The following is a 22776-nucleotide window of genomic DNA, read 5'->3' on the forward strand; positions in this document are numbered from 1 at the left end:
CGCTGCGGTGTCACTTTCCGGCTGTTGAAAATAACAAAACCAATGATAAGATAGATTTTTTTTTTTTTTGTGGACACACACTTGTTCTGCACCTTCTACATGGCAGATATTTTAACTTGTAGCAGGAGAAGCACAGGTGTAACAACATTAATGAGTGAGCAAATGTTAATTTAGTGTTATTATTCACACCTGTGCTTAACCTGCTGACATATCAAACAGTCTGACAAATAAAATGTATATTATGTGCTGTATAAAAAAAAAAAATCCATATTACAAACATGTTATAAATGACAAATCCAAATCAGTGTACAATGTGTCTGCATCCCCCAAGCAAATAATCCCTCTATGACTTGACAGTGAGGAAGGCTTTTAATTTTTTCCAGAAACACAAACCTTTATTTTCAATATGACATTAAATGCAAGCCAGTAGGCCAATATTATTTTTCCTTAAGAAACTTCAGTCAACCATATTATCAGCGGACTGCCATGAGAAAGAAATGGGTTTCTTTTTCTTACTCTATTCTTTTCTAGAGCTTCGAAGCAACATCAATTCAACAGTCACACATACAAAAATATCAGCATGCATAACAGCCCATTTGTGTCAACAAACAGTCCGGAGGGCATCATGGGGAATGCAAATAAGCTGCTGCAAAGTCCAGAGTTCTGCAGATTCCAGAAAAAGACATGTCAAAAAGAGAATAATAATAATTATAAATTATAATAAATTAAGACAAAGTTGATGTAAAGACGTTCATAGTTCATAGAGAAGGCGTCAAGTGTCCGGCAGGCTGTCCTCTGTGTTGTCAGTGATGCGTTTCTAGTTCGACGATGGTCCACTCCCCCTGTGGAGATGCAGCGTCTTCTGGGGAGAAGCTGGTCACTGTGATGCTGGTGGAGGAGTCCTCCATGGGCGAGATGAGCTCCGCCCAGCGTTTGAAGGTCTCCTTCTCCGGGGACAGGAAGGCCTGCGAGTCCAGGCAGTCGCGTGAAAGGGACAGTGTCTGCTTGATAAGGTACTGGGCCAGGTTGAGCTCCTCAGGCACTGGGTTTATGATGCCCAGGTTGGACTCGTGGTCCGAGAGGAGCTGCCTGAGCAGGCTCCAGTCCCGCTCCGCAAACTCGCTGCTTTTGTCATCGCCCCCTCTTTGCGTTTCTTCCTCTGCCTTCAGTTTAACATTCCTGTCCTTGTCCGAGCAGTGCTCAAAGGCTTCCCCCACATCCATCTCGTAAATGGGAGAGAGGGCTTTGGATGGTCGGCGGTCATGTGTGCAGGTTTGATCCAATCTGTCACAACCATTCTCCCCTAAAAACAATTGACAATACTGCAAAATGACAAACGGATTCACTCCTCCACAGTTTGTTCTATTCATTTCAGAGACTATCCACCGCCTACTACAATAAAACACTGATTACTGAAAGTTTACCCTTAATGCAACTGTGTCCTTTAAAAGATATTCCATAGTGAAGTTGGGTGAGGACAGCACAGTGGGGAAGCGGTGACATTTATGGTCAGTTAAATGGCAAAACCATTAACAATACCAATTTTAAATTCATTAGTTTGAAACTCAGCAATCACTTCAAATATGGATATCAAGGGTATACAGTTGCCTTAAAGGTAATGCACAGAGGAGTGCTTTTCTGAATGCATCTCTTTATCCACCTGTTCAGACAAAGTAAGCCATGCATTGCCAGCACCAGTGAACGTTGCATTTGTCAGTAAGTAACAGTGATATGTTTTGAGATTTACGTGCAGTGTCTTAGAACGGGCAGACCTAATGAACAGACTTAAACACTGTCACAAAAAACCTAAACTGCAGGCAACAATGTTTTACTCAGTAGCACAAAAGATGGCCCACCACCAAGTTTCTTTTGACATTCTTTGAGTTTTCTATTTTTAACAATTTCAAAAAGGCAAAGGATGAAGTGACTGGTCCATGTTTGATATTGAAAACAAAAATAATTTACATGTTTGCATCGAGACAGACCCTCAGTGATGGTGCAGTGGGATTTCTTTTTCTGGATATGATAGTGAAAAAAGAGAGACATGGCAGAACCATAACGGCAGCTCTAGAGACACATCACATACTTTACAGAGGAGGCTACTGACACTACATGAACCTACTGAACAAAAGCTTATAGACAACACAATTTTCTTAAAAAGTGGACGCCTACGTATCTAGACACAAGTCTACTGGGTATGACAAAAGGTAATGTATAATGGAGGAAAAAAAAAACATACACAAATATGATGGATGGTATAGAGGGACGACAAATTAATTTGAATAGTAGCATGCATGTGTGCAGTGCATAAATAAAAAATAAAAACAAACTCAGGTACATTCTCAAATAGAAATAAAAGAGTAGCAAGGAGATGCAAGGGAAAAGTTTCCCAGTATAACACACTTTTCTGAGAAGCAGTGGCAGTTTTTGTGTCATATATTTTGTAGAAACATTCTATATTTGACTGTAATGTCAGGTAGTCACGCTACAGAAATTTGAAAGAAGAAAAAAAGCGCATTACTTGCTTGTAATTTACCTGAACACAAATTTTAAAAGGTGCTACATACAGCATTTTAACATCATTTTGAGATGTTTGTATAATTACTGTAAACAAAAAGACCATCACTGAGATGCCAGGCAGCGTCTAGTGACGCTACACTGCAGCTGACATCGTGTATCAAAAGGTCCGGATTTGTTTGTGCTTTACGGCACAAAAGAAGAAGAGCTTATGGAGCCAGAAGTTTGTGTTTCTCAAAATGGCAACGGTGTAATGAATGAAAAGCCAAAGGTATTTATCCTTTACAATAAGGCAAAAGAAAAAGCAACACTCATGGACCGAAAAAACAAAGAGACATACTTTAGCAACATTTTCTGTAGACAAGAAGCCATGGGGTTTATGGGATATGTAGTCTAAATTTTAAGAAACACAAGCTTTCAATATCACTATCTCAACAATGGTTTAACTGTAATAGTAATTATACCAACAAACCACAATTAATTTGGCATTGATACACTGACGTTAAAATGATAAATATAGCACCTTCAACTATGTCAAATTATCTATGGCTTAAAAAAGGCCAAAGACTGTTCCACTGCATAAAAGAAATGACAAAAATAATCAAATCTTATTTTTTTATGTACATAAAAGTGCATTTGTATAACTATGTCACAGGCCTTGTCACAAGGCAGATTCTTTTTGACGAATACAATTCTATGATCAGAAGAGTTCACTGCTTTCCCCTTTTTTTTTTTTGTGTAAACTGAGTTACCGAGGCCTAGATGCCTCTGACTAAAGGTAGTTCAGTTGTTTAAAATGTACAGTCTAGGTTATTTGTTATGATGAGACCAATCTCCATCTTTAAAAGGATATTGATGTTGCAAATTCAAATTTACAACAGCTACACAATCAATGGGTTGAAATGAGAGGAAGCTTTTAGCTTTGAAAATATGATGACCGCTGATTTCATTTGAATTTGAACTTGTATTTTTGACTAGTTGCTAAACTAGTACGCTCAATGATATCCTTTTTCTGAAAGAGGGATAGGTATATGTTGGATGTAGGTAAGGTCTAGGAATCAGAGCAGAGGAGAATGAATCTTGCAGGGATAAAATATACCGTCACTGATGGACTTTAGGAATAAGAGGTTTGGGTTCAGATTTGGGGTCTAGGAAGGGTCCGTAGATTATACATTACCTGCTGGAGATTGTGCAGCATGTACAGGAGAGTCCCCTGTCAGCTGAGGCTCATTTAAGTCTAGATGTAAATCAGCTTTCTTGCTTTCGGAGGGATTGGTGTGATTTTTGCGTGGCCCTCCATTGTATTGTTCAGTGTGCCGCAGATCCAGGTGGCATGGGCGCTCCTGGGGAGGGAGGTCCCTTGTGTCAGAGTCCAGGAGAGGGCCACTGGACTTCACTCCATCGACCTGGATGTGATTACTATCCTCCTGCACGGGCTCCTGGATCTCAGTAAGGAACACGGAGGACTTTTCTTCCTGTTCCTCGTTGTGTTTTTTGTGCTTCATACCTGCATTTTCAAGGTGGCACGGCAGGTGGTTCTGTTGGTCGCTGGAAGGGGCGCAATTGGACTGAGGAGCTGCAGGGTCGGACTCGAAAACATCACAGGGAGTCGCAGCGTCATCGGGCTGTTGAGGTGGAGTTTGGACGCCACCCTCTTCTGAGCCCAACTCCTCACACTCGTCAACAGAGAGCAACACTGACCGACGGAAGTTAGAGGACGACTGGTAGTCGGGCTGGTCGTTCTCCTGGTCCACACCGTCGTCGTCAAAAGCTAGGTTGACGATCCCCTGAAAATGTGGTGAGGGTTCAGTTGGCGGCAGCGAAGCCTGACCTGGAATCACCTCAACTTCAGACCTCTCATCTTCTGTCGCTTCTTCATCTTCGTCTTCCTCTTCCTCCTCAGAGGAGAAGAGCTGGTGGTCAGGGACGCTTTTTACAGTCACAATGGTCTCGACCTCTGAGTGCTCCTCCTCTACAGCAACCTCATCTCTTTGCAACCAGGAACGAGGACGCTGTCTTACTCCCTCCTCCTCGCTGGTGGTCTCTGCTTCTCGCCCACGCAGCCGCACCTCCACTCTCAACCCCGCGCCACCTTCGTACATCTTTAACTCCTCCGGGGTGCTTGTGTCACTACTACTGCGACCCAGGAAGTCATGACAGCGCATGGTGCCACACTTGGAGACACCTCTGTCGTTGGAGCAGTCATCATCTTGTGATCCTCCTGCGTCGTAGTCCTCTGAGCGGGGCTTGATGTCGTCAGAGGAAGTGGTGTGTGTGCTGCCAGTCTCGGACTCTGGGCTGACCTGGTGGTGGATGCCGCTCCAAGAGTCCTCTAAGGGAGTGTCAGTGCTTCCCATGCTGCATGGGGTGTCTATGGGGTGTTCAGTGTCTCTTGGAGAATTCAGGGAGCTGACTTGCCCTCCGCTGATATGAGTGGAAATGACGACGCTTGCAGACTGTTTGCAAGTTCCTGCACTGGCAGATTTGACATGGGGGATGTTGTTAGCTGTCGGTTTAACACTGGTCTCATCACCTGCACCATTAGTGTTTTCTGACCGTATTTCAGTCTTCCGGAGGCTCTGCTTCGGGCTTGATTCTAGTTGAAGACTAAGTGAATCCCCTTCGCCCTGGTTTGTTGGCTGTGTGCGGTATGCTGCAGGCTGGTCAGAAAGTGCTACCTCTGTGCTACCTTTATCTTCCCCAGTGTTTTCAGTTGGAGCAAGCTCAGTTTTACAGTCCACATTTTTCCCATTTGCTGCCTCTTTTCCTTTAGTTCCTGATTTCTTGGAGGCAGAAGCAGCTGAGGTTTTGGAAGGTCCTCCAGATTTTGGAGAAGCTTTCTCCATAGATGATTCAGTAGTACTTTTGGGCTTTGGTCCAGACTTGGCAGCTACTACAGAAGATTGCTTGGAGGGGGCAGAAGAGGCTTTTGCTGGTTTAGCACTGGATTTGGTTGAGGCTCCAGTCGCTGAAACAGGTTTTGTGGTCTTCTTTTTAGGAGCTTCACCGGCTGCTTTGTCTGGTGCAGAGGATTTCGACCCATCCTTGCTGTCTTCTTTCCTGGGAGAAGCTGGCTTTTTCATGGAGGATCCATGCTTGGAGACTAAACCAAAGACAGAACAGAACATTAACACATTGCCACAGGATACTGACAGACATTCGAACCCATCAGACTTTGAACATCTCACCATGGTGCTCTGGTGTGCCTCTTCCTTTGGTGTCTGCTCTTGCTGCTGTCGCTCCAGTAGACGCTTTCTCTGTTGCACCAGTCTTGACTTTGCCACTTTCTCTCACGCTCGACTTATTGGTAGGACTGTCATGGGTGAAACAGACAACAATCCATAAAACAACAAAGTGACCACAAATGTTTTTACCACAATACAAAGTAATGCCCGGGGCTCACATCATCATTAAAAAGTATTTAGGAGAAGAGCTGCGGGGAAAGTAAATCATGAATTAATATTTAACACCAGCAGGGGGCAGCAAAGTGTTTTCTACCATTCAGTCAAGGTCAAGCCTCTGAGACATGAGCTGATTATCAATGCAAAGAATTTCAAGTTGTTACTTGTGTCCTTCAGGGTGTTCTTCCCTGTTTTTTTAACAGAATCTAACTATAGGAAAAAGAGAGCACATTTTTGCAGTTTGAGATTTGCTATGTGCCCAAGATTGATGGACTTTCATTTTCGGACATCACAGTGAGTTTACCGAGTGCAGTTTTATAGAATGTACCTTAGATTGTCATGATAGTTGATAATATTACAGGTCAGACTTTTCGTGATTAGTTTCGGCCCCTAAATTTAGGTTAGGCTCTAAAATTTGGATACTACATAGATGAACTGTTACATGTACCATCAGTTTCTTCACAAAAGAAGCCAATCCCAACATGCAACCAAGATATATTTATCAGCTATTTATTGGATAACTCACATGGTTGCTTTCAAGAGAGATTATTAAATAATAATGTGCTCCCAGGACAGATGGAGTTTGGATGATGCTGATTGTAAAATGGTTATTTTTAACATCTTTGAAGGACAGATAAGAGGCTTGTCAGAAAACACACAGCTGCTTTTATCCTCCTGACAGTCACATGTGGCCTAAAAAACAACAACCAGGTGATACTGTGCTGCAACACGCATCTTATTTGCCCTACATTTACATTACTGAACGTGCAGTCCAAGGTAAGTTTGTTTTGTTTCCTAGGCCCTGAATGCTTTAAGCTAATGGGGTTGGATATATTGGCTTTGAGCTCATATTGCAACTTCGTCTGGTCGTGTTAAAAATGCAGTGAGGATGCACTTCACTGAAACACAGACTAAATTCAAGCCCGAACCTAATACAAACAGTAAAAATAGTCAGTTCAGTTCATTTTTTTCTTGTTTGAATGTTTTAACTGATTTGCTTATTTCAGTACAGGTGACAGATATGGACCAAAGTCAAAAACATTTGACAATATGTTCGGATAACAGAAATGTATATTTCAGGATTTGGATTCTCATGATCTGTCTTGGGTTACTCAATGGTATTTGTCCGTCTGATTATCTTCAGTATTTTGCAAGTCTCGTTCCAGGCCCCTTATCCATCCTATGAGTTCTTACAGGCCACATTTGGCTATTTTGGTTCCATGGTACTTGGAGTTAGCAGGACTGAGATATATAATGAGAAATATCTCAAATGGGTCATTTATTTTCTGAGTATTGTTTATTTACAGTTCCATAATGCTCCTTCATAAATTTCGGCTTGTGTACAGGAAAGTATGGACAACCAAAATGCTTGATGGATTGTTGACATGCTCTCTGAACCCTTAAAGAGAATCTCCCAAAACTTCACTTGGATTAATATTTTGACAAGGATATCATTTAGAGCCTTTAAATGTTACACCTAGCATTTCATTGAATACACAAGACACTGATGAGCACCATAATGCTGGGTGTAAAGCTCACCTGCTGGTCTTTGTTGCATCTGATTTCTGAGGAAGTTTTGTCAGTGGGGATTTGTTCACCGTCTTAGCCTGGTGTTTGGGCTTTGCACCTAAAACACAGAAAATTAACCACATGCACAACTGTTGTAAATATAACTTTGTCAGGGCAGCTAGTTTTGAGAACAATCAACCACGACTACACATAGGTCCTACACATGTGACCCTCGATTTACACAAGAATAAACCAAATAATCTTCAGGGTAGCAGGGATAAATTGTGGGGTAGGGTAATGTGTTGTTAGTGTGTGAGCTCACATCACAGACATTTAGACACAGTCACTTTCAGGGTGGGGTACAGGGACACATGCTGCGCTTGTGCCAGCAGGACAGACAGCTGAGGCCCACTTTAGCTAAAAACCATACTCACCCACAAAAGCTCAAAGTGATCAGTCACACCCCCCCTGTGTGACAGCTGTGTAGGGCTCTGACCTCTGCTGTTCTGCTGTGAGTTTGTACACTGACACCAGCAGTCTGCCAAGGACAGCCTCATGTGCTTTGTTTCCTGATAAATCAACATTCATACATGACACTGCCCTTGTCTTCCAAAAATCCCTCCTGGCCATAGAACAACATTCATCATACTAATTAGCCCGCAGGCCCTTTCATACTTCAGCTACAGTATTACGCCTGAAGCTGACTTCCCGACACCTCAGCTTGGCTACAGTGATGTCCTACAATGTAATTGATGTCAGTCACAATGATGAAATGTAAAGAAGTCAATAAAAAAAGAGTGTAAACCTGGGACAGAGTGGGTGTCGTTGCGAGGGCTGCTGGCACCGTTCTCTGGCGAGGCACTGCCTGATGTGGATGAAGCGCTGGGCTGAGTTTGGGTGGTGCCAGCAGTGCCGTCAGCCTTTCCTGCTGAGCTCTTCTGAGCCTTCATTACCGCTGTCTGGCTTGTAGATGTGCAGCTCGGGGGAGATGTTTTAGGCCGTGCACCGGGGTTTGGCCTCTTTTCTTGCTCTTTAGCCCCATGAGAGCTTCTGGGGCCATTGGCGCTGGCTACATCCCGCCTGGCCCCTGCAGCTCCTGTGCCATTGACGACTGGTGTGCCAGCTGATGCTGTCTTTGCTTTTGCTGCTACACTCCGGTCTCCTGGTTTCTTCACAGTCTTTGCCTTGGATGTGTGACCATCTCCTGGTTTGTTAGCTGTCCCCAGTCCATCAGACTTCATGGCTGATGCAGCACTACGGGAGGAAGTAGTTGTGTTTTCAGACACCCTCTGGGTCCTGCGCACAGGAGGACTCTCAGGTGCAGATGAAGGGCATTTTACAGCCCTTGACTGCAGGAAAACAAATAACCACATTAGTCGTGTAACTGTAAGACTGGATTAATCAGCAAATAACCAGAGCAGCATTCATATGAAACTGAGTAATATGAGTGCAGTCCACTTTATGTGTCACATTGTGAACTTCAAATCAACTGAACAAACTAACTCATAATTGCCTTTTAGTGTCAGTGGAACAATTATATCAATGGATTTCTTGTCTTACAGGTTCAGAGGATCAGTACAAAAAGCCTAAAGACAGGCAAAGTTCCTGTTTTTAATCTGTAGGAGCTCCACTGCTCTTAACCACTCATGCCCTAACATCTTGGCAATCCCTCTCTGGATCACCTCAGCCAGGCTTATCTTAGCTATACATCTGTTTAGAGAGGCCCTGCTGCTCATTTCATACTGTATCTCTTTGCTATGAGGGTGGGGCGTTCATGACATATGGCATCTGATGGATGTAATCACTGTCAGGGATTACACAAACTTACATGGATTTCTCAGCTAAGTCAAAGTCAGAGTTCTGATAAAACTTCCATGGCTTCTTGTCTCAAACAAAAAAATAAATGTTAATGCATCGTTGGATGATGATATTACCTGTGAGCTAGTGAATACAGGCTTTTTACCGAGTCTTCGATTGTCCCCTTTATCAATAGCATCTGTCAAAACAAGGAAGACAAAATCATCAATTAGCCAGCTAGTATTTTGCCTGCAAAACAGATCATTCAAATCCAGGCATAACACAGATAAAAAGGGCTGCACCATTTTTTTTCAAGACACTGCCTAGGTCCTTAATTATATGAGCTAGAGGAGCCATTTTCATTCACAAATTCTCATTTCCACACCCTGTGTTTACCCTATGACCATCAGGAAACAAACATCAAATCAATGGATTGATCGGTCGCTCCAAACAAAGCACCGCCATTTCTATACTTCATATAAAAGCTATCTCAGAAGCTAATGATTTTGAATCATCTCAAAAGCAAATTAGGTGAAATTTACTGTATTCACTAAAGTACATTTGTAATGTTTGCATGTGAAACCTGGAATCCGATTACACTGGCGAGAAATGTACCAGTAATAGGCACGCACTGATACCAGCCAAATCAATTATTCATGCGGTTCATTTCACCACATTACGAGCTCAGCAGTGAAGAAACAGCATATTATTTGTATTTGTGGAAGCTTCTAATGTCACAAAGACAGGAATCCAGCCTTGCACTCCCACCCATTAAACCAAGCATGGTGCGTCTGGTGCATTTACCATGTTAGCGTACACTCAACTGCCCAAGACAGTTAAAAAGGTAGCTCCCATGACGCAAATATGTATAAGAACAGCACTGGCCAAACAATAAATGGGTTAGTAGTGGCCAGGAAACTGTGTAGAAAGAAGCCATTAAGTGTTGAATCAGCCAACAGCATATGCTCCAAGGGCTTCGGTTCATCTTTAATGATGCAGAGCCACTGCTTCAGCGCTAGGCTGGGTTTGGGAGGAAAAAAAAAACACATACATCCACACACACACACACACACACACACACACACACACACACACACACACACACACACACTGCAGCATGAATATCCTCTGTGTGACTAGAAAAAGACAGCTCATAGAAAGGATATCCTCCCTTACCTGCCAGTATCCTCTCTCTGTGCTTGGAAGACAGGGTCTCCCATCCCTGCGTGTGGCGGACTGCGTAAAAGGTCTGAAGCAGGAAGGTCCACAGCCGGCCGCGCAGCGTACAAATCTCCTGCCTGAACGGCTGGCGGTAACACAGAGGAGGAGAGAGAGGGAGAGGAGAAGAATGGAAAGGGGTGAGCTACAGCACAAGCGAATCAGCAGCTGCTTGAAGAACCTTTCGCCATGGCAACAAATACCCCTCCCTTCCTCCCTCCCTCCCTTTCTCTGTCCCTCCCTCCCCCTCTGTCTCTGTTGCAGAATCCACTTGAGCTCCCTTGAGCGAAATCAGTGATGTCAGCGGCTGATGCCCATACTCCTGTTTCCACGCCTGATTATAAAAACAGGGCTGGAAGGCGGGGAGGAGCTATCTCTACCTCCTCCGCTGTACTAGCCACACACACTCACCCAACACGGACACACAGCCAGATTAGTGAAGGCCGCTGGCACATGTCACTCTCTCCCTCAGCCTAATCCATCCTGCCATACTGTACGGTATTTACAGGGGTTATGCGCTTTAACTTGTGCAGCCAGGTCACTTTCCCCTGGAAGTCATCTCACAAGCTTAGCCTGCCTGCTCACACAATAGATCTTTTAACTGTTTGTTTTACAGAAAATTGACTGATTAGATTTACCAATACTGAACATAGTTTACAGTTTAGGACTTCAACTGTACCATTTAAAAGTTATACTTGACAACCATATGCCAACACTTCAATATTTGTTGATGCATCAACTCATAAATCTCAATACAGTCACTTTACATCAATATTTAAAAGACATCCAAAGTGGAGAATGGATAAATAAACATGCTGTAATCAAAGGCCAACATTTCTAGTTCTGAATAACCATAACTGCTACAGGTCAGATTCTGATGAAACTTGGGATGGGAGGCATGATGTTCTTGTTACTCACTGGCTACGAGGGTGTCTTGTGTTTGTGTCATGTGTTGTTAAAGGTAACCTATGGAGTTTTTGACCTCAAGCAGCACTATGGAGCAGTTTTTGTGAAACTGCACATGGCAGACAGTGCAGTGTAACCGTAGGCTGTAGCTCACCTTATGAAACATTAATGCAACAACTCACAGTATACAAAGATGTTCCAAGCATATTTGTGATAGAGAACATGTGAGTGTAAGCGCAAGAAGTCACCGCCGCTGACTATTACAGTGTTATATGTCAATATGTTACAGTAACTCAATAGTCATTATAGAAACCCTTGTCCACCCTTTCATACCACCTGGTTAGGGTTGCAAAGCCACATTGGACAGCTCATGCTGACCCGTTCGGACCAACCCTAAACACATATTTACCCCGAGGTCCTTCTGAAAAGCCATGTAAATGTGGAGTTTGCTCTTCCAAAGCTGTGTGCTACCCTGCATCCAGAATGAAGTAAAAGCACATGGTGATTAAGAGCATGAAAGAACATGAAGGTTGTTAGTAAAGATTTTACAGAAGCTCTAGTTCAAGGAGAGAGACACACTGACAGAGAGCAGACAAGTAAAAGCTGTGTTCACACCTGTAGGTCGGTTCAGACAAAAAGATAAAACATTATAGCCTTTTAATACTAGTGTGTTTCGGGGTCAAACTGACTTATTACAAACGAAGGTTACATGGACTGACAGGTAACTTATTAGTGACTGAAAGCAGTTACACCTTTTCAGGCAGTCTTAGTAGGGTTGCTTGGTTCACGTTCAAGTTTTTATTGGCATCGCTTTCACTGGCCTTAATGAACAGGACTAAATGGGAAACCACGCAAAATAGATTAGGTGTGAGCACAGCCTAATGGTCAAGACAAAAGGGTTCAGTACAGAGAAGGCCTGCTTAATTTCACCTCCTCGTGTTTTTGCCCTCGCTGGTCCAGGAGAGAGTCCACTTCCATGTCATCTCCACACAGATGGTACACAGCAGTGAAGAGATCACAGCAGTTGTCCACAGTCACACCTTCCCTGATGGCTGAACACAGCTTCTTCAACAACGTGGGTTCTCGGGTAAACTCTTCCCTCTGTAATGGCATGTAACAGACACTGAGCAGACCACAGAAACCCAAGGTCATCATTACAGCAAAGGAGAGCGCATTAGCATAGCTACACCGCCGCCTTACCCTGCGAAGGTCCTGGAAGGCCTGGGTGCGGATGACTTTGGGGAGATGCTGGACAACGACACGCAGGCTCTCCTCCTGTAGCTCTGTGGCGAGACTCCTCACCTGCTGCGCCCACTTGACTTCTGGGAGACTGCCAATCAACTGCTCAGTGCCACAGAGCATGGTTACTGCGTTCTGCACAGTCTGAATGGAAACATCTATCAGCTACAGAAACTCTCTCTAGGTGAGAACACAAAAATAAAGTTGAATGAACACGATCCTACATAGAAGCACTCTTTTATTCCTGCCCTGGACCTATTGATCAGGGGAGGGAGTCCCTGGGTTGTGTAATGGTTCTTGGCCAGCTCTGAATCTCAAGCCTTGCCAAGAGTGAACCAACAGTTCATTCGTCTTGCTTTGCTCACAGAACGCACACCACCTCCTTCGTAGTGACGAAAGACAGACTCGAGATTAAATTATGAATTACAAGGCTGGATCACTCCCCATCGGTCTACCTCCACATCATATACCTAAATTAGTCCGTCATTAATACCTGATAATCTAATAAAGGTCATCTTTGATTAGATTATGTTTGAATTTCCTTCCTGTGGAAAAATACTGGAGAATGGGTTGATGACATGAACACAGTACAGCTGATGACACTGGGAGGGGAACTCACCATGGTTTCAGTTACAGACGTTAGACAGGCTCTGTGGAGCTCAGGGGACAAGAGGGAAAAGTTTCTCTCGCACCAGGTCTTCACAAAATAATCAGCGACCCACCTGAAAATACACATCGCAGAGTATCTGTAGATAACTTGCTTTTGGTCCTTTAAACAAAACAGTTTCGTTTCTGGGCAATTTCTTCCCCCAATCAGTCAAACAAAGTGATAGAGGCCTTTTCTATGTTTCTGCAGTGTAACCCCTGAGCACTGGACGGCAGAGCTTTGCTGGAGGGAACAACAGTGTGAGTGAGGATGAGCGAGTCAGCAACGCGCCGCTGCACGGAGCACCGACACACTCGCGTGACTCATCAGACTCAGCCGAGACAGCATGGCGAGGCCACATCCCCAAACGCACAAATTCAAATCAGAACCAGCTCAACACATCCTATCCCCCTGACCTACATTCACACACTTCTTGCCCGCTCACGACAGCACAGCTAGCTTTCAGACGAATCGGCCACAGGAGAAGACAAAGCGAAATATTATATACGTGATAGGTTTCCAGTTAAATCTGATCCAAGTGCACAATGCAATGCAATATACGAGTGTCTATGAGGTGTCTTTTACTAAACAACAATCCTTAGAAATGTGTTAACCTTGAAGAATTACATCTTCATTTAAATGAAACTTTAAGCAAAAAAAACTAAAATCAATAAAGAAATGTGGAAAATAGGGTCTTCGGATTTTTTTCCTGCATTAAGAGTCATTCATTTAAAAGGATATCAAATATTGATTACATTTTACTCAACAGAGTGGTGTTTTGAATGACATTTAAGCAAATTGCATTATACAACTGACCCTAACCTCATGCTACTTAATGGCACATAAGTATGAACCCACATGCTGGTTACCTAGCAACAAGATGCAAATGTAACTTGCAGTGGCAAGAACGACGACACCATGAATGCTTTGCACTTTTTTTTTTTCTTTTTCAACTGACACATGCCATTTTTAAGGGCAAATTGGCCAACTCGAATTTTAGTACTATTAAATTGAAATATTGTGACTTTTCTAATAGTTTATGTACATAATTTATTTAAAATTTCCAAGCTGTAACACTTTTATAGAAAAGCAACTTGCTCAATCAGTGTCGAGTGCCGACACTCACCTCTTGCACTGCATGTGGAGGGTTTGAAGGCCTAAGGCGTGTGTGAGGGACAGACACTCGAGGACTGTTCTCTGGACCCCATCGATTGGCTGCCAACACATGAGGGAAAAAGAAAAAGTGGCATTTATATTCAGACAGTAATGTTAGGAAGATGAAAAACGATATAGCAAGTAACTACCACATGGTACACTGGGAATGAAGAGGTGTTCAGAGAAGTGAAACAACATTATTATCATTGACACTGAGCATCGCGCCATACAAAACCAACAAGAGTAAAGCCAAAGGAATAAAAAGGGGATTTGTTCTGTTCAGTGTTCTCAGCTGTGATGCTCCACATACTGCTAAATCACTGTTGTTCTAGACTACAAGGGATCACTATTCTGAAGTGATCTGATATACTTTAACTACAAAATTATTACAATCATAATTTAGAATAAATAACATTTTATTTGGTGCAGTTATGTGGATAAAATCAGGCACTCTCTATTGACAGGTGACGAATCAGCCTGTCAAGTAAGGATGCACTGATCTAACTTTTTCCCTCTAGATACTGATTAAGGGACCTAAACTCAGGGCACCTTCCAATACCAGTGCTCTCTCTTACCAAGTTTAAAATCTGCATACCTCACTATGTGAATCTCATTGGCATCATTTTCATGTAAGGTAACTTGAGGACAGGGATCGCTGTGCTGCTAAGGACTGATTCTGCGGCCAGTCGGGACCGAATGAATGGAACTGAATTTTCTAATCACATTGACAAAAAAAAACTTAATGTGGATCGGTCACATCATTAATCTGCTTCACAAACTCAATTGCGAGTACAGGCAACAGATTTTCCAGTACACAGGAAACATGCAGGTACAATGCAACTGCATTGTTTATGTAGGTATTTGATCAGGTTACATGCCACGGTGCCATATCAAGTCTAATTTTATTTATGTTTGTGTTTATGAAAGCACACTTTCATAGAGAAATCCTTATTTTGATTTAAAAATGTGTATATTTGAAGGGAGTTTTATTCCTGTGTTTACAGAGAACAATATGAAGGCAAAAGTTTGTTTTTATTTGTTCTCAAAGATGGAAGAGTAATCTTGAATACGTGTGGATACTGAAAATAACATCTACCTGGCACATATGCACATACACGTATATATAGAACAGTAATAAACCTATGAAATCCATCCTTTAATATATTCTCAAGTTCTCCTTCTATGTAGCTGACCTTGGGGAAGAAGCGGCAGTAGTCTCGCATCAGAACCATCTCCACTACGTCTTTCAGCCCCTCCAAACCCAACATGTCTGCTGCCAACACCACCTGACTGTGGGAGACAGGAGACACCAAATACAGGTCAGTTTGTCTTCAGGGCATGCATTCTAATTTTGGTCAGTCCGTTAACATACACGTACCTGGCACTAGCTCCAGGCGGCAGATCCACAATGGCCCCATACATGAACTGGAGCAGGACCTCCATCTCATCTGGCCCTAAGCTGAAACAGTTAACAAAATAATCTTGTTGACAGGCCTGTTTCTCAAGTTGACATACAGAATTGTCGCCAATCACAGCCTAACATTCCCTACGCGAGACCTAGCACACAGTGTATTTGTATTCTTTCTGTTTATACTGAATATTTCTCCGTAAGGGATGCAAACACAACTGAGAATGTTATCAAAATCTATATATCATGCAGCGCTCGGTCCACGTGACGGCAGCCTGAGGGCCACTTCACAGGTTTCCCCCCCGCGCGTCAACGCAGCCGTTCTCCATTCTGACAGCCGTGTCTTCCCCCGTTACCCTCAGATCAGTAATGCTGAGGCGGGTGACACGTCTTTCTCTCCCTGGAGGAAAAGAAATGGGCTTCATTTGCCTGCGCTGCTCTGAAGAGAGACTGTGGGTGGTGGTGAGGGGGTGGGGGCAGTGGTGGTGGTGGGCCAGTGGATGAGAAGACATTTACGTGCTTCACAGTGGAAACATGTTAACCTCACTAGGTAGAAATCTGAGCGAGCTATTTGAGAGCCACCTCTGTTGCAAGGCATGAATAATTAATGGCAGCATATGCAGTAATTCTACTGTATTGTCCAGGAATTAAATGTAGAATTGTTAGGCCAGAAGTGGAGGTGTATTATTGATCCCTGTGACCTGCTGCTAGATCATGCACCGGTCTTACCCCTGCAGAGTGATGCACTGTCTGGAGCTCTCCATCCAACTCCCGCTCAGCATGGCTCGGAAGTACTGAGACCGCGCACACAGGATTGCCCTAGAAACCCAATAAAGCAGACAGTTGTATGTCAGATCCACCCACCACTTTAATATTTCACATGTCATCTGGCCGGGCCAGAGTGTATTTAAATTGCTTTTAAGAGACAAGCAGGACGACAAAAAATTATGGTGTGTGTTCTGTACTCTCTGGAGACAGTGTTTTTATTCTCCCTGGCCTCACAAGATTGTACTGTCACTGAAATGGAAATAAAACTGCTAGTGAGGCATTTATAGCACTTAATTATCTCCACTAAAGGATGAGGCAGGCGATATTCTAAATCTCATGAAAAGACCAAAACCAACAATGAATTGATCCCATTAACAAGTATTGTGTGTGTGTCCACAAGCCTGATCTTATTATTGTCCAAAAACGATTGAACACACATCAATGAGCCACGCTGTTGCACTGGGTGACATGAACATGACACTGTAGTTTATTCTGAGTCAGTCCCACATACACAGTGCAGCTGCCAGAAATACTTCCCAGCATGCCAAATGTGCATTATTCTGCAGCTGGTAAAAGTCCCCAGCAAATGCAATATTTCCTCCTGTTTGAATAATGTTTGCTTACATTACATACATTACCCAGAAATTACGTTTTTAAAAATTGAAACAATATATTTGTGACCCGTTTTGAGGCTTGAAGTACATTTAAGTACAGAGCCTTAGTGTAATGTAAGTCAGTCGTAATAATTCTGTAGTAACCCTTGAATTCTTCCAACATAACTGGTTAAGATGGACTAAAAATCAGTGATACAGTATGATATATGTTTTTTCGGAGCTCTGGGCCACTTTGAAATTTTGTTTGCTCTTTGAGAAAATTCAAAATACTCGTACAAATGTGACAAGCTGTATTAAATCAGTCTTTAAATATGTTTGTATGTCAAGTGGTTCTAACACTACGTCCAATGTTCATCTGGAAACACCAGACATTCAGACCCAACATTCAATTTTTCATTGAGAACGTGGCCGCGATCTCCACTTTATGCCTCTTAGGTCATATGTTATTGCGCTACGTTCTGTAAGCAAATGTTGGGCAATGGGTCCTTCTTGTGAAAAGGGATAATGTATCTCAAGAGACTTGAATTAACAGTGAAGTGGACGTATGGGCGTTTTCAGCCTCTGAGAGAACTGCAGCAGCTAACGCTGTGCTGTTCTACAGATCACTGCTGCAGAGCTGCCGACGAGCGCTCGCTGGCTGGCTGCTCCCCTGAGCACGAGCTGGGAGAAACCTGTCTCCATGGTTACCAAGCTGCTACTACTACCTCTGCATTGCTGAATGACCTCCCACCGCGGCTCCACACTGTCACGGGTCAATAGCAGATGTGCAACCGCTGTAGTGTTTTACATCTGCTGAATGTGGCTGGGATGTACTTTAAGTGAACATGCTCTCACCATGCATGCCATTTCTAAGAGATCTAAAAAAAAAAAAACAGACAGTGCTTTTGGATTCCAGGTGTATGACTGAGGGGACTGAGAGGCCACCATAAGAAGTTATACCTGTGGCAGGAGAAGACCTGCTCTGCTACTTGGATGGTGATGTCACACTGCTCTCCCCTCTGGTACAGATCCAGCAAGTCAGCCCCGAGGCCTGAGGCTGGCTCGAGAACAGCATCTGGAGTGAAGTTGAGATGGATAATGAGGAAGGATTAAGAGAAAGGCTGCAAGTGTGCTTTTATGCGTGTGAGACACATAACATGGGTACATTGTGTGTGTGAAAAGGCACAGGTAGCTATCATTAAACCACTTAACTAAAAGCTGTAAATAGTGAACAAAAAGTTTGTTAAAGCACAGCTCAATCTTGCATTATCTGTAGCACGACCATGCTGCAATTAGCAGTAACCACAATAGGGATCCAAACGCGATTAGCTCTTAAGTGGCTTACGGCTGAGATAACATGATGAAGAAAGGGGAGGAGGGGGGGCAGTTGAAGGGTCACATGACCTAGAATAAACCCTCCATGGAAAAGCGTGTTGATCTGTTTACCTGAGTCAGTGGAACTATGAAGGTCTGCCGGGTCGGGAACAGACAGAGCACTTTCTGGCACTGAGCCCTCCATGTCTGGGATTATTTCGGCCGAGCGCATGCTCTGGTCTGCCGTGTAGACTCGCCTGCAGGGGAGAGACTCCAAAGGTTAATTAAAACTAGGCCTTTCACACCTTTTTAAATTACAGTTTCATTTGACGCACTGTGACTTCAGTGGCCAGCCACAATCTGAACTACGTAGGATTTTCTGTTTTTGTTACGGAGTGAAGTTACTCCGTATCAGAGGCAACCTGTTATTGTACTTTTGCTATGATTACTTCTCTGTGTTCTACGGTGTTGTTGCTCACTGTCTATGCATCTATCCATCTTCTAGTTGCTTGTCCTGGTCATACAGTAGCAAAAAGCGTGAGCAGAGCAACCTAAACATCCGTTTTTTCCCCACCAGCTTCCTCCAGATCCTACAGCAAGCATCCCCAAGTGCTGCCAGGCCTGCAGAGGAATGTAATGCCCGCGGTGAGTCCGACCAATCGGTTGCGCCCAGAGCATCTGCCTGGAGAAGGACTGGGTATCAACCCTTTACTGTATACCTCTGGGTACCAACCGAATCGTGTGCGTGGAATAGAGTACTGAAAACTGTCAAGTATCAAAACTTGGCATCAAATGCTTGGTCAGATTCTTAGTCTAATTTACCTATTCCTCAGTTGGATAGTTCCCGATCTGGATCATAACTTTAACTTTTGTATTTAATGTTTCATTCATGCAAAGTTCTCCCCATCTTTCTCTCTCCTCTCATTTCCTGTCACCTCTCTATTACTACCTAATAAACAAAACATTCAACACCAGTGCAGTGAAAGGTTTATAAAACAGTGGGACTCTTGAATGACTGAACACCTCATTGGGACAGTAACTAAACATTATCATCATTGTCAGTTAATCTAGCATTTTTTTCCCCACAATTTACTGATTTATCATTTTGTCAATAATTATGTCAGAAATCTTGAAAAATGTCCGTCACAATTTCCCAGAGCACAAGATTGCCCTGACCAACAGTCCAAAAGCCAAAGACATTGACCTGACAATCATATAAAACAGAGAAAAGCAGAAATAATCTTTTAAGAAGCTGGTGCAAGCAAATGTTTGGCCATTTTTGCTTGAAAAGTTACTCAAACAAAATAGTTCATAAATTTGTTTTCTGTCGATTAATTAATTAATTCATCGACTCTTCAGTCGGCTCCACACCTCAATCTTTCGGTCACCATAACTGGTAAATTAGCAGCTTTGCTTTATAGCTGCTCTTCTTACAGTATATAACTAACCTCACTTATATTAAGCAGACTTGAGGTGTAGTTTCAATGTGTTGCTACCATGTTGAGTAGAAAAATCCTAAACAAAGCCTAACCTCTCTAAACTCCTCATGCTGTGTGGTAAAATACATGAATTAATCTTTAATAGGATACCTGTGAATGCTAATAACTTCTACCTCCGCTGGATACCTGATGCTATGATGCAGCTTCCATGTGTAAAAGGAGCTTTAAACAAACTTTTAGACTCCATGGTGGTGTAACCAAACACAAGGACGGCTCTTTCCTCTAGTCGTAATTATACAATGCTAATGAGATTCAGACATAAATCAGTGGATCAAAGACTTCTATTAGACCACACTGCATGATGAAAACTACACAACTGCCACATGAGCAACTTACAGCAGATGAGAATAAACAGTCATACAGTTTGAGATTTGTGTCTCAGCACTGACTTGAAAAGGTAAAATTATTATTTAATAGCTGCAGCTTCTGCAAAGCTCCTTGAGACAAACATACAAACGGCCGCAGATCCTGCAGATTAAAGATGGTGTGCTTGGCGCCCTCTGTCAGAGAGTCTGTGAAACTGTAACACTAAGAGAGAAGGATAAATAATGTCTCTTAGCATCCCCTACTACAAAGCAGCCGAAGAGAAAAGGCTTCATGTGAAACTACTGATTCAGAAAAGCTATTACAGCTTTCTTCTACAGGAGCAAATGGAAATAGTTTAAATCCCCAAACCAGAAAAAGAAACAGCAAATATATGCCGTAATAATTGAACTAGCACTTGAACCCACCGCCTACCTGAGGAAATCTTTCAGCCCGGACAGCTCATAGCCAGGCAGATGAATGCTGCTGGGATCTTGGTGCTTCTGTCCCTGAAGGACATGAGGAGCTCTGGCCAACAGTACGGCTCTGTGTGCTCGGAGCGAGCCCGAGCCCGAGCCCGCATACAGGGAAACATCGGCCTCCAGCTCCTCCTGCAGCAACCTGGGGAAATACGTTTAAACACTTCATCAGGGGCCGTTCCCTCAAATTTCACCTTTACTAACTTATTAAAGAAAGAATAAAACATGCATACGCACCATCAGTGTGAATGAATTACCACTGGATAGAAAAAACAACTCAAAACAAGCTATGGTTGGAGCAAAGCACGCAAAATGTTCAGATTAAATGTACATATAAAAGCCAACATAGAAAACAGACAACAAACAAAGGCCCTCTTAACCGACCTCTACAATCTGATTCAAAGATGAATCTGATGGCCTACTTTTCCACTTCAGAATAACACAGGCACAGTCCCGAGGCGGCCCATTTCTTCTTAGCCATCGCTATCTCTCGTCCCGCCCCGATGACTGATCTGGGTGACCCAGAAATCAGTGAGCTTGAGGCCAAATGGACGGTATGAGTTCAGATGCTGGTGCTATGTCCATTGCTGTAACCCTCTAATGAAAAGTTCCCAAATTGATGATCCATTCGTGCAGCAAGGACACTCGCATCCCTGATTTGTTAGCTTCCAGTCATCGGGGAAATTCACTCTAACTACAATTTTACTTTCCAGATCCACTGATCCTATTATCTGAGGAAAAACTAAAGCTTTGGCTAAATTCTAAACTGGGAAAAAAAGGCCATTGCTGAAATCATTTATCGCAAAAAAACGTTTCTGCTGGCAGGGCATGTGAATAATATAAGATAAGTTAGCGACGCAGTAGTAGCAGTAGTATGTTGAAGACGTACTAACAATCTCTACATTCTCCAAAACAAAATCAGTTTTGACTGATCAGTGTCAAAAGGTGGTGTGGTGTATCTATTTTTTACATTAGCACAGACACAACAGCTAAACTTGAGCAGATTAACTCAAGATCCAATTACAAGCTTGCTTTCAAAGTTTTCAACCAAATCTTGCAGGTTTTCTGGACAAGGGGTTTAAATTATAAAAGTAATATTAAAATGAATGAGGAGGAAGACCTTGAGATGTGGTTAAAGTGGTAATTTAGTATTGTATTTCCATAAATTTGGGGGACTCACAAGAGACAGATTAAAAAAGAACTGTCAAAATTGAAGCAGTTGAGTACAAAATATCCTGACTTTCTGTCCCTAATATGGATCACACTCTTAAAACACTGGACCCTGCAATTCCCATAATGCAACTAAATCATTAGACCCTCCCTGCCTCCTGAATGCCCCAGTTTCAAATGCAGGTTATCTTTTAAGAATTTGATGTCTCAAATTAAAGCTGAGATTACCCTGATGACATCGTCTGGGTTATTTTTTCAAACTTTGGGAAGCTCCTCCTCCAGAGCACCAGAGGACATTATAGAAATGTTTTACAAGCTCAGTACTTCTTGTTTAAACGTATAGAACTTGTTTTATATGACAGCAATAATCCTGATTAAACTGTATCTATCAGAACGTTCTTTATATGGTTTCAATGTTACTGTGATGGCAGACCATTCAAGCGCCTTTAAAAGAAGCTGCAGAAGCAGCAAGAAAAGGTCACCTGACTTCAACAAACATCACAAAATCTATAAGTTTCTCCATTTGACAGCCCTGTACTGCTTTGACTGCAGTGTGAAAACTTAAAGACACGGGTCTCTGTTCTTAATGATTAACATTTAACCCAGGCCTTTGCAGTTCAGCGCATACTGTCACATGCCTTACCCGTTAAGGTCTGCAGACAGAGCAGATGATAAACATCTCTTCAGCTGCTCTTTGTATTTGCGCTCTTTGGCCTGGAACTCTCTTGCAGCGTCAGTGGTGATCATGGTTTATTACGTTCTCTAGGACAGAGACAAGACAGAGGACTACATAAGACCCAGTGGCATGCAGTGGGAACATTTAGAGGAAGCCAAGTGAGACAGGTCTCTAAAAA

General features: G+C 42.9%; 1 protein-coding gene across 1 annotated transcript; it reads right to left on the reverse strand.

The window, feature by feature from the left end:
* Positions 1–378: 378 nt before the first annotated feature.
* On the reverse strand, positions 379–22669 carry btbd8 (BTB domain containing 8). The gene is made up of 18 exons (XM_070909362.1): positions 22566–22669; positions 20709–20894; positions 18604–18728; positions 18118–18232; positions 16526–16615; positions 15767–15847; positions 15582–15678; positions 14360–14448; positions 13207–13309; positions 12549–12731; positions 12279–12449; positions 10401–10530; positions 9362–9423; positions 8233–8776; positions 7458–7545; positions 5706–5830; positions 3695–5620; positions 379–1303 (listed from the first exon to the last, which is right to left on the reverse strand). Exons 1-18 carry the CDS (start codon positions 22667–22669, stop codon positions 804–806), a joined length of 4719 nt encoding a protein of 1572 aa, XP_070765463.1. The 3' UTR covers positions 379–803.
* Positions 22670–22776: the final 107 nt, after the last annotated feature.

The sequence above is a fragment of the Enoplosus armatus genome, chromosome 7 (assembly GCF_043641665.1).
Source record: "Enoplosus armatus isolate fEnoArm2 chromosome 7, fEnoArm2.hap1, whole genome shotgun sequence".
Classification (NCBI taxonomy): Eukaryota; Metazoa; Chordata; class Actinopteri; order Centrarchiformes; family Enoplosidae; genus Enoplosus; species Enoplosus armatus.

Bases quoted from the DNA above. Each gene is read 5' to 3' on its own strand.
- btbd8 (XM_070909362.1), bottom strand. From the start codon at position 22,669: ATGATCACCACTGACGCTGCAAGAGAGTTCCAGGCCAAAGAGCGCAAA. The intron at 18,729-20,708 runs GTAGGCGGTGGG...TCTCCCCTGCAG, and splicing joins GGGCTGAAAGATTTCCTCAG to GCGAGTCTACACGGCAGACC. The intron at 8,777-9,361 runs GTAATATCATCA...GTTTTCCTGCAG, and splicing joins CTGTATTCACTAGCTCACAG to TCAAGGGCTGTAAAATGCCC.